Raw genomic sequence first — 11007 nt, forward strand, 5'->3', positions numbered from 1 at the left:
AAATGGTTGTCCATACATTCGGGTATAATTGGCTCAAAATTTTCTCTCATTTTTAGAGAGTTACTCCAATAAAATAAAATAAAATGAAAAAATCCAATAAACATGCTCATCTTTCTTAAACTTTGACTCCATTCAACTCATTTGTAACCTTAAACAAAAATGAATGGAGAGAAAATGAAAAATTTTTGAAATAAAAGAAGAAAAAGTGACATTGCTTTTTTTTTTTTTTTTTTTTTTTTTTTTTTATGCTACGCAATTAAATTGCTTTCTAATTGGGTTTGGTGGTTTTTGGGGGCGAGGCGGTTGTGGGAAAGGGAGGGGAAGGGTTCCGGTGGGTAGGGGGTGGTGGTGCGACGCGGCTGGTGGTTTCGGGGAGGGGTGCGGTGAGGTGGGGGGAAGGGGGTGGTGGCGCGGGGGTGGTGGCTGGGTAGTTTAGGTTTTTCCTTTTTTTTAATTTTTTTTATTTTTTTGGGCCAATAATAACACGACACGTGTCGTTATAGACCCACTTAACGGATTCCTTAACGGATTCCGTTCTGTGATAGCAAAATTTAAAAAAAGGGCAAGTGTTAGGTAGCAAAATAAAATAAAAGTTTTGATAGGTAGCAAAATTAAAATTGCGGTATTTATGAGAATGTGAGGTAGCAAAAGTCAAAATTTCCTTTTTATAACATCATTTTCTAGGCACTACCATAATTATTTCACCAGTACAAAAGTTTCATTTTCTCCCTCCAAAGTCTAACCCTTTCACCTTCATCTCTCAAAACTGCTCCTTTACCAGAAAAAACCCTATTTATCTGACATACTTGTCTCAAATCTTTCTATTTTTGGAACTATTGTTCGAACCAACATTTCTGTAAATCTTAATTTAAACCCTGTATTTATAATCTTCACATAAAAATCACTCCTTTTTTAGTTCTTTGTATCTCTTTTTGACGAGCTCTGAAATTAAGGGCATCAAAGATTTCACCTTGAACCACTAGAATTGTAATTATTTTCGTCTGTAATCTGTAACATATATTTGATTTTTCTGTATTGGCATTTTATCGAGTAATTATAATAATAAAAGGGTTTATTTGTACCTAAGTGTAATTGAAAGTTGAGATTTTTTTTTTGGGTTAATTTGTATGCTTTTTCTGGGTAATTTTATATGCATTTCCAGGGAATTAATTTCTGGGTTTCGATCATATTGAGATGGATGATTCTGTTGCAGCTTCTGCGGACGATCAGGGCTCAGGATGGTTTGAAGTGAAAAAGGTTTTACTTCTGTCCTTTCTTTTTGATTGAATTTTGTTGTTCATGTTGAATATTTGTATGATCAGTCTAATTTGAGGTTCTGTATAGTGTAAAAAAGGTTATACTGTATACGATTTCATGAATCGCGGTTGAATGCTCGGGTTGGTATTATGTGTTTGATGATTTGTTGTTAAGGAGGGTCCAATTCAATGTAGCTAATATTGTTGCTATTTCTAGTTGGATTACATGTATGCTTGAAATGATAGTACTTGAGTATTGCTGAAATGATAATGTCTAATCGTTGCAAATAATTTGAAATGGAGGTATTATATTGTGTTGATGGACTGCACTTCTTTTGCTGATTGCCCCTTTGTCAGGTTTTAGCTAGGGATAGGGTTCTTAAGAATCAAGTAGACAATATTGTATATGGTGGTATGGCCTTATAGAGACTGTTTGCAGCAAAAATAATTTATTTTTATGCTTATGTCTATGCTTTGATTATGAACTTATTCGAGACTTCTGAAATTATAGTGCCTTAGCTAAGTTAAGAGCATGATTGAAATTTCATTGAATGCTGCAGGCCTGTTGATCCTTTCATACTTTGTTGCTTACTTGTTCAATCAGTTATTAATTGTAGGATGAGCAGATGCTTAATTGCTGAAGACCTTTGTTATTTTTGGTTTTTTGGTTTACCTGTTGATTGATGGAGCTTCTCAAATATTATATTTCGTCAAATTGAAATGGATTTTTTCTTCTCTTTCAGAAGCACAGAAGCAGCTCAAAGTTCTCTATTCAAAATTGGGTTGGGAATTTTTCAAGGCAGCAAGTAAATGGAAAAGGTCGGAGTTCTAGCAGTAAGCATCGCTCCAATGTATCAAGACCAGGGAAAGATTCTGTTCAGAGGGGTGTATCAAGTCAACCTTCCTCCTCCAAGGAGCACGAAAAAGATGTGTGCTGCCTTGATAAGTGCGTTGTTGGTGATGATAATGGGCGTCCAAAGACACCACCTTTGAAGATCATAACGACTACAAGCTCTCAAAGTTCCTCCACTGCAAATGAAAATGTCTCTGAGAAGAAGCCTGACATGGTTCATAAAATCAAGTGGGGTGACCTAGAGGATGATGCAATTTCCCCAGAATGTGGAACTGCTACTGTTTCTGAACTCAGATTTGGCGAAATTGGAGATGATGATCTAGCAATGTGTGGTACATCCAGGAATATTTGTGATTTGAGTGCTTGCAATTTATCAAAGGACTGCCCTTTAGTTAATAACAATACTGTTGAAGTTTCAGAGGCAACTAGTGATGTATGTCATAGTATACCATCACTTCCGAATGATGGGCCCCTAGTGGAGGACTGTAAAGAGGTCATTAGTGATGTATGTCATAGTGTGCAATCTCTTCCAAATGATGGACCCCTTGAGGAAAACTGTAAAGAGGTGAATGAAGTAGCTTCAACTGATGTGGGAATGCTTTCAGCAACTGAAAACACTGGTCATGCTAAATGTAGTGGTTTGGACTCTGTAGAACCAGAAAATGATGATCTTGGTGAAGACTCTGTACATGCATGTGGACCAAAAGATGTGTTTCAGTGTTCATCTACAGAGAAGCCTGCAGAAATAGTTGATTCGTCAGCACCCATTTTCACTCCTGGTGTATGTGAGATTGATTTATCTGCTTTGAAAGATACTGACGATGGGAATGCTAATGGAATGATTATTGCTCAAGGTATAGAGCTTGATTCATCTGTTCAGAGTCTACCAGAAGCTACTGGGAATTGCAATGCAGTAGCCGTTCCTACTGGTTGCAGTAGTGAGTTACCTAATGATTTATCAACAGATAGTTCATTGAATACACCTGCAATGAGTACCATCAGACAACCTGAAGGCAGTGAAAGCAAAGAAAGGTTTAGAGAGCGGCTTTGGTGTTTCCTGTTTGAGAATCTTAATAGGGCTATAGATGAGTTGTACCTTCTATGTGAGCTAGAATGTGATTTGGGGCAGGTGAAAGAGGCAATTCTTGTTCTCCAAGAAGCTGAGTCCGATTTCAGAGATCTTAACATTAGGGTAGAGGAGTTTGAAACTATGAAGAATTCATGCCTATCATCAAGTGGTGCAGTGATGAGTATCAAAGGCGACCACAGAAGGCCTCATGCACTTTCGTGGGAGGTAGCTTGTTAACATCTGATCTTTAACCAATATGTCACTTTTTTGTTAGATGATTGTGTGTATGTATGGCCTTTAGCATTATGTGATCGATTATTTGGTATGGATAAAAACTATGCAATTGTTATGAAACTACTGTCTTCTTTGATATCTTGATATAATCATATAAAATGATAGACTATTAAATTGAGTGGGAAGAGGTTTTGGAGTAGATCTTTGTAGATTATCGACACTTTATGGTATCTCAAATGACCTTACATTAAATTGTCTTTTACTCAATTGTATGATACAGGTTCGTAGAATGACTACTTCGCCTCATAGAGCAGAAATATTATCCTCATCCCTTGAGGCCTTCAAGAAAATCCAAGAGGAGAGAGCAAAAGAGCGAGTTTCTGGTGAAGTTAGTAAAGGCCATAGTCGTCTTCCTACTATGGATGAGCATAAAAAGGAAAATGCCCCCAATACTTCTGAATTGGATACCAAATCAAGGAGGAAGAGTGTAATTTCCGATGTTGCCCGTGTAAATGTTAGCAGGGAAAGGAGAAGCACAGAAGCAAGCAGGTCTAGCAAAGCCACTGTACAAAATAATCGTGTTGCTTCTGTGACTTCTGCTTCTGATCCTATATCTACTAAGTTACCCGTTAGAGGCAGATCTGCCTCCTTTCTAGGTGGAAAAGGCAAGAAAGAACAACTAGGACCTTTGGCTGAAGTGGAGAAGCTTTCTGAAGGTGAAGTTCTTAAACGACATAATACTGGTGATAAAGAGAAGGAGAAGGATAAGAGTAGTTCACAACCATGGAAGCCAGTTGATGCTTGGAAAGAGAAAAGGAATTGGGAGGAAATATTGGCTCCTTCACGCCGTCTTTCTTCCCGTGTTTCACATTCACCTTGCATGAATAGGAGAAGTGCTGAACGTACACGAGTTTTACATGACAAGCTAATGTCCCCTGAAAAGAAAAAGAAGACTGCTGTGGACTTGAAAAAAGAGGCAGAAGAGAAGCATGCACGTGCTATGAGAATTAGAGGCGAGTTGGAGAATGAGAGAGTCCAAAAACTTCAGCGTACATCTGAAAAGCTGAATCGTGTGAGTGAGTGGCATGCTGTTCGCAGCATGAAATTACGGGAGGGCATGTATGCTCGTCATCAGCGTAGTGAATCTCGGCATGAAGCTCATATAGCCCAAGTTGTGAAGAGAGCTGGTGATGAGAGTATCAAAGTAAATGAGGTGCGCTTTATAACTTCATTGAATGAGGAAAACAAAAAGTTTCTCTTACGCCAGAAACTTCAGGATTCAGAGATGAGGAGGGCTGAAAAGTTCCAGGTAATGAAAACTAAGCAGAAAGAAGATATGGCTAGAGAAGAGGCTGTCATTGAACGTAGAAAACTCATTGAAGCAGAAAAGTTACAGCGCCTTGCTGAAACACAACGAAGAAAAGAAGAGGCTCAACTGAGAAGAGAAGAGGAAAGGAAAGCATCAAGCGCTGCCAGGGAGGCAAGGACCATGGAACAAATTCGACGGAAGGAAGAGAGGGCCAAAGCACAACAAGAAGAAGCTGAACTACTTGCACAGCGATTGGCTGAAAGACTCAGTGAAAGCGACCAGCGTCGCAAGGTATACCTTGAGCAGATACGAGAGAGAGCATCAATGGATTTTCGAGATCAATCGTCGCCCCTGATGCGTCGTTCGGTAATTAAGGAGGGTCAAGGGAGGTCTACACCACCCAGTAACAGTGATAATAGTCAGACAAATAATCCTTCAGCTGATGGACTGTCTAATCTTGTGAATAATGGCATGGGGATGCAGCAGCCTTTAAAGCGAAGGATAAAGAAAATTAGGCAGAAACTTATGGCTTTGAAGCATGATCTTCCTGAAACTTCTGCTGCTGAAAATATTGGTATTGGCTATAGAACATCAGTGGCAACTGCCAGGGCCAAAATCGGGAGATGGGTCCAAGATTTGCAAAAACTTCGGCAAGAAAGGAAGGAGGGAGCAGCAAGTATAGGTCTAATAACTGCTGAAATGATAAAGGTAACTTATATTAGAGATAATTACGAATTATTCTGTATAAACTTTTTTTTTTTTTTTTTTTTTTTTTTTTGGTCCTGGTCTGATTGTCTTTTTTCCTAAAGGGTGTGCCTGCATATATGTTTGGCCTTTAATGATCTTAGATTCTTTTAATTGCAATTCTGTTGTTTGTCTAGTTAGATTTCTGTAAGATACAGTTGCCATGTCTTCATAGCATCCTTTGCTTCTTTTTTTTTACCATATATCAAAACTGTCGATTATGTTGATCAACATAAAATCTTATATCACAATTCTGTCCTACTGTCCTAGCAGTCATGTACTTGTTTTCTCTTGTTTGCTGGAAATTTAAAATTTGATTGGTGTTAAAGGCCTTTCTATCTTAGTTTTCTCTACCAGGAAATGGTAATATGTTATCTAACTAATGTATTAATATGTCATTTGTCATGGCATCAGTATTTGGAAGGAAAGGAACTCGAACTACAAGCTTCTCGCCAGGCCGGTCTGCTTGATTTCATCTCTTCTGCCTTGCCTGCATCTCACATATCAAAACCCGAAGCTTGCCAAGTTACAATATACCTTCTGAGACTTCTGAAAGTAGTGCTTTTCTTGCCTACAAATAGAAGTTATTTTCTATCCCAGAACCTCTTACCCCCTCTTATTCCAATGTTGTCTGCTGCTCTTGAGAGTTACATTAAAATCACAGCATCATTAAATAGTCCTGGTAGCACTAGCTCACAGCAGGGTAAAACTTCCTCTGTCAATTTTGATTCAATCTCTGAAGTACTAGATGGTTTCTTGTGGACGGCAACGATAATTATCGGTCATCCTACCTTTGAGGAACGCCAATGTCAAATGCAGGATGGCCTCCTAGAGCTCATTGTTTCCTACCAAATTATCCACCGACTACGAGATCTTTTTGCACTATATGACAGACCCCCTGTGGAAGGGTCTCCATTTCCAGAATCCATTCTGCTGAGTATAAAACTCTTGGTGGTTTTGACATCTAGACCATGCACTGTTTTTCCCATTGATTGGGAATGTTATCCAGTGGTGTTGATGCCTGAAAATGAAGTAGAAGTATCAAACATTATGAAGAACAGTAACTCTGGTTGCCTGGTTGCTCCTGATTTTCAGAATGGACTGAATTTGTCCTCATCAGCTGCAAATTGTGACTTGTCGAAAATTTCTTGTGTACACAAGAATGGGCAATGTGGTGAATCACAGAAAGAAAAGCTTTCTAATGACTCCTTGTTTTCTGGAACGGTTGATGAAAAAGAGCTAGGGAATAATCTTATTGAGTTGACCAGCAGCAATACAGGATCAGATTTTGAACATCTTGACTCACAGAAAGATCCAGACATGCATGTTTCTAAGTCTAATTTTTCTCAGAAGGATGAGAAAAATGCTGCATGTACTAATTTTGGAAAAAAGGACGGGGAGCAGATGAATATGAAACAACCACACACATTTCTTCTTTCTGCCATATCTGAAACCGGCTTAGTCTGTCTTCCATCATTGTTAACAGCTGTGCTATTGCAGGCAAACAATAGGTTATCTTCTGAACAGGTAATTTGATAAAAAAATTCTGAAATTTCTTGCACCGAATTATGTTTTATTATTTTTCTGTACGATCACTTTCTTTTGTTGGTATCTGGTATTTAAGGCCATTACTTATCTGCTTATAAGGGAAGAACCATGCATTACCAGCCATTTATTAAGCCCTTAAGCTAAGTAACTAACTGTATTATCAATCAATTAAGTCTGAATTTAAGCATGTACATCCTCACTAGGTAGTCGTTTGGAAACATCAAATCTAGTGTTACTTTTGGTATTTTTGTTTGGTTTTGTTTGTTAATCTGTTTGTTAATGTTTGATCATACAAAAGAAGTTATATGCCTTATACTTTGCATCTGATAGACTGGTACCATACTAAAAGCTATTTTCTTCAATTTTAGGGCTCATATGTTCTCCCCACAAATTTTGAGGAAGTAGCCACCTGTGTCTTGAAGGTTTTGAACAATCTGGCTCTCACAGACATCACTTTTATGCAGCAAATGCTAGTAAGTCACTTTCATCCCTTTCTCCTTTGTCCTGATACTTGCACAGTTGCACCATCTGGGAACCCCATGATATATCTGCGTTTTTTTGTATTTAAGTTTCTGAATAATGCTTGTGATCTATTATCCATTGTTAATAATATTACTGTAATTTTGTAGGCCATGCCAGACCTGAAAATGGAATTTTTCCATATCATGGGTTTCCTACTTACTCACTGTACCAATAACTGGAAAGTTGCAAGTGATCAGGTAATTTACGAATACTTTTTGATTATCTTTTGTACTAATTTCTTGTTTGTCTTTCTCATCCCAATATCCCCACCTCAATTGTATATACACTGATGTGGAAAATGTTTCACCCCTAGTGGAAACTGCCAGTATTTAACTACCAATGTCAGATAGGTGAGTACAATATCTTAAAATATTAGACATCTATAGTCTTATACTTGTTTTTAAATAGCGTGCCTTGGGCGTGCCTCGCTCCCAGGCTCTGGGAAATGGGCTTTAGCTAGGCGAGGCTCAGTCACCTACAGAAGGCCCGCGCCTCGTGCGCCTCAAAGCGCCTTTGCGCCTCGAGGAAAATAACTAAGACTTAAGTTATAAATTGAAGAATGGATGAAATTTTTTCAAATTTAGACTACCTTAGTTTTAAATATATCATTATTTAATTTATTATGAATCTTTTTAATTGGTATTAAGTACAATCAAAGTAAAAAATAATTTGAAATAGATATATAAATACATGCGCCTTGCATACAAAAGGCGAGCGCCTTCGCTTTGTGCCTCGCGCCTAGGCTGCAAGGACCATTTGCGCCTTGGTGCGCCATGTGCCTTTTGAAACTAAGGTCTTATATCAAGTGGTTTCAACTTTCAAGCTGCAATGCTGGCGTATGACAATAAAAGGCCATGGCTGTTTTTTAAAGACTACAAATACATAGAGAATTCCAACAATCTAGTGTCATGCTTAAGGACACAAACCCATAGATCTTTAAGGGAAAACCTTCTTGTGGATAAGATGGTACCTCATAGCTTGTGGGCTCGATATGTTTTCTGCCATTTGTACGTGGTCTATCTTGTTAAAAATTTATTTGTGAATATTATTTGTTTTTGGAGTTGTTTTCATTCTCATTGTTGTTTGTGGCTGAATGTGAGATTTTCATATGGGTTGGGTAAAGTATTTATAAAATACAAATAATACTTCGTACTTGGGTTTTATTATAATTAATAGTTTAATACATGCATTAGCTAAGGTCACTCTGCTACAATAGATAATGAAAGGTGAATAATTCCAACCACTAGCTCCATTCCTTAAAGTTATAAGAATATACCCTCTTTCGTTTCATGTTATTCCATAATGCTCTTCCCACTTTCGCTTTATATTTCTTGTTAACTCACTTAACTTTAGGGAACAGAGGGAGTACTCCTCAGCTAATAATTAGACTCACCTATATAGATTTATAAGGGAAAAGAGTGATAAAATCCAAAGACACGAAAATTAAGAGGAAATAAATAAATGAACAAAGACTTGTAAAATCTACAGGATTCAATCATGGTTATTAAGGTTTTGTATTGCATTGTCTGCGTGCAACAATCACCCAAAACTTAGCTGACTACCGTTTGCAATTGTAATGCATTATAAAACTTTTCTATTTGATGGAGTTGTTCATGCCATGGCCCGGCTGGCCACTTAGTGGATGTTGTGTACTGTATTGCTTACTATATATATCACCGTCATTACTGCATACTGTATTAAGAATTTATTTCAATATCTTTGTGGTAATAAGGAGGCTATGTACTAGATTATCCCTTTTGAAAATACGAAGTATCTTTTTTTTTTTTGAAACAATACCTTTAATGACTTATTTATTCCATAATTTGTCAAGTGCATAATAAAATTGACCTAATCATCTGCATAAGGTAGCTTTGAACAAAACTTTCAGTGTAATTATTTGCACAATATACGAAGTATATGTGAATTTATATGACGCTCATTTGCCTATGTCAGGTGGGTATGCTGCTACTTGAATCATTGATGCTTCTTGGGTACTTTTCTTTATTTCACCCTGGAAATCAAGCAGTCCTTCGATGGGGAAACACTCCAACAATTCTTCACAAGGTAAGTGAATCTCTGTTGATCTCTCTCTTGATTCTACGGAAACAAGTATTGACATTGGGCCTCTTAAATACCAGGTGTGTGATTTACCAATTGCATTCTTTAGCGATCCAGAATTGATGCCAATCCTTGCTGGAACTCTTGTTGCGGTCTGTTTTGGTTGCGAACAGAACAAAGGCGTTGTCCAACAGGAGCTCAGTACAGAAATGATTCTTTCCCTGGTGAAGTTTTGGAAAAGTAGCTTGCCTTCAGTTAGGTCCAAGTCCCCGACAGGAAATACTTTTGTGGAAGATTCAACTGAGAGTTCTTTGGTAACTCTTGAGCGTAAGAAACTGCAAAGTGATGCGTCTGTAAAATCAACCCGATTTACTACAAGAGGCTCTCGTCTCTCTCTCCCCAAGGGAAATGCTGGGAGTAGTAATGGTAGAAATGGCAAGATCCGAAATCCTAGGGATAGCAGAACAAGTAAAAATAATGAAGACACAACTTCAAAGATTAAAAGTCCGGCTTCAGTAGCTCCCACTGTTCTGCCTTTGTATTGTAGGTTTCCACCAAGCTTTGTTGATCGAGCAGAGCAATTTTTTTCTGAGGAACATAACAATGAAGCACCTGCTTAAGATAATCTTCAGGTTATTCTGCTATTCTGAATGCATGGATCTTATACTCTTTGATAGTGTAACATGATGATCAAGAGGCATTCTGCATGCTTACAGTTTGAGTACCATCATGGATTCTCACCTCAGAATTCAAGAGAAAATCTGATATACAAGATCATTTACAATCTCAATAACTCATTGGATTGAAGCTTTTGTATGACCAGCTTCCCCATTTTGCATTTTTATATCTAGAGCTTTCCAAAATGTAATATGTGAATAATATTGATAACCCATTAAAGCTGGGTGCTATAAATGTAGAAAAACAGTACATAAAAAAATACAAAGCTTTAGATACACAGGTACTCATTCTGAAACCTTGCACAAATGCAATAAAGTTACAGCAGAAGTATTTTCAGCTTGAGAGAATTGAAGATTACACTTTATAGTTAAATTTATCTCTGAAAGTCTTATTTCCTCTGTTCTCATTTACTTGACTTGTTTCTTTTTTCACGCTTGTCAATGTAAATCTTTAACAATCAATAACTTTTAATTCTCCAAGTAAAACATATAATAGTTATATATTATTACAGTATTTATTGAGACGAATTTTACATATTATTCACAAAAGACGGTCAAAGGAGGGGTAGTGAATTGTGTAAAAGTCAAAATGGGTCAAGTACGGAGTATAAAAGAACGGAGGAAATATAAAATAATTTCAATTTACACCATCGTTCCAATCATCCCCTCCCTTTTCTGTTGAGCCTTTTTCTTGCATGGAAAATGGCATTGCAGTTCATCAGTCGGAAATGTTTGAT

The 11007-nt window shown here is 37.5% G+C and overlaps 1 protein-coding gene across 1 annotated transcript; it reads left to right on the forward strand.

Moving 5' to 3' along the window:
• Window positions 1-716: 716 nt before the first annotated feature.
• On the forward strand, window positions 717-10603 carry LOC145598448 (uncharacterized). The gene is made up of 8 exons (XM_081654802.1): window positions 717-1257; window positions 2000-3403; window positions 3693-5429; window positions 5880-6992; window positions 7382-7486; window positions 7643-7732; window positions 9489-9599; window positions 9674-10603. The coding sequence occupies exons 1-8, from the start codon at window positions 1195-1197 to the stop codon at window positions 10211-10213; spliced, it is 5163 nt and encodes a 1720-aa protein (XP_081510928.1). The 5' UTR covers window positions 717-1194; the 3' UTR covers window positions 10214-10603.
• The last annotated feature ends 404 nt before the right edge of the window (window positions 10604-11007 follow it).

The sequence above is a fragment of the Chenopodium album genome, chromosome 20, assembly GCF_948465745.1.
Source record: "Chenopodium album chromosome 20, dcCheAlbu1.1, whole genome shotgun sequence".
In the NCBI taxonomy this organism is placed as follows: Eukaryota; Viridiplantae; Streptophyta; class Magnoliopsida; order Caryophyllales; family Amaranthaceae; genus Chenopodium; species Chenopodium album.

Excerpts from the sequence above, each read along its gene's own strand:
- LOC145598448 (XM_081654802.1), top strand. The coding sequence starts at position 1,195 with ATGGATGATTCTGTTGCAGCTTCTGCGGACGATCAGGGCTCAGGATGG. Across the intron at positions 7,487-7,642 it reads CTTTTATGCAGCAAATGCTA|GCCATGCCAGACCTGAAAAT; the intron begins GTAAGTCACTTT and ends GTAATTTTGTAG. Across the intron at positions 7,733-9,488 it reads GGAAAGTTGCAAGTGATCAG|GTGGGTATGCTGCTACTTGA; the intron begins GTAATTTACGAA and ends TGCCTATGTCAG.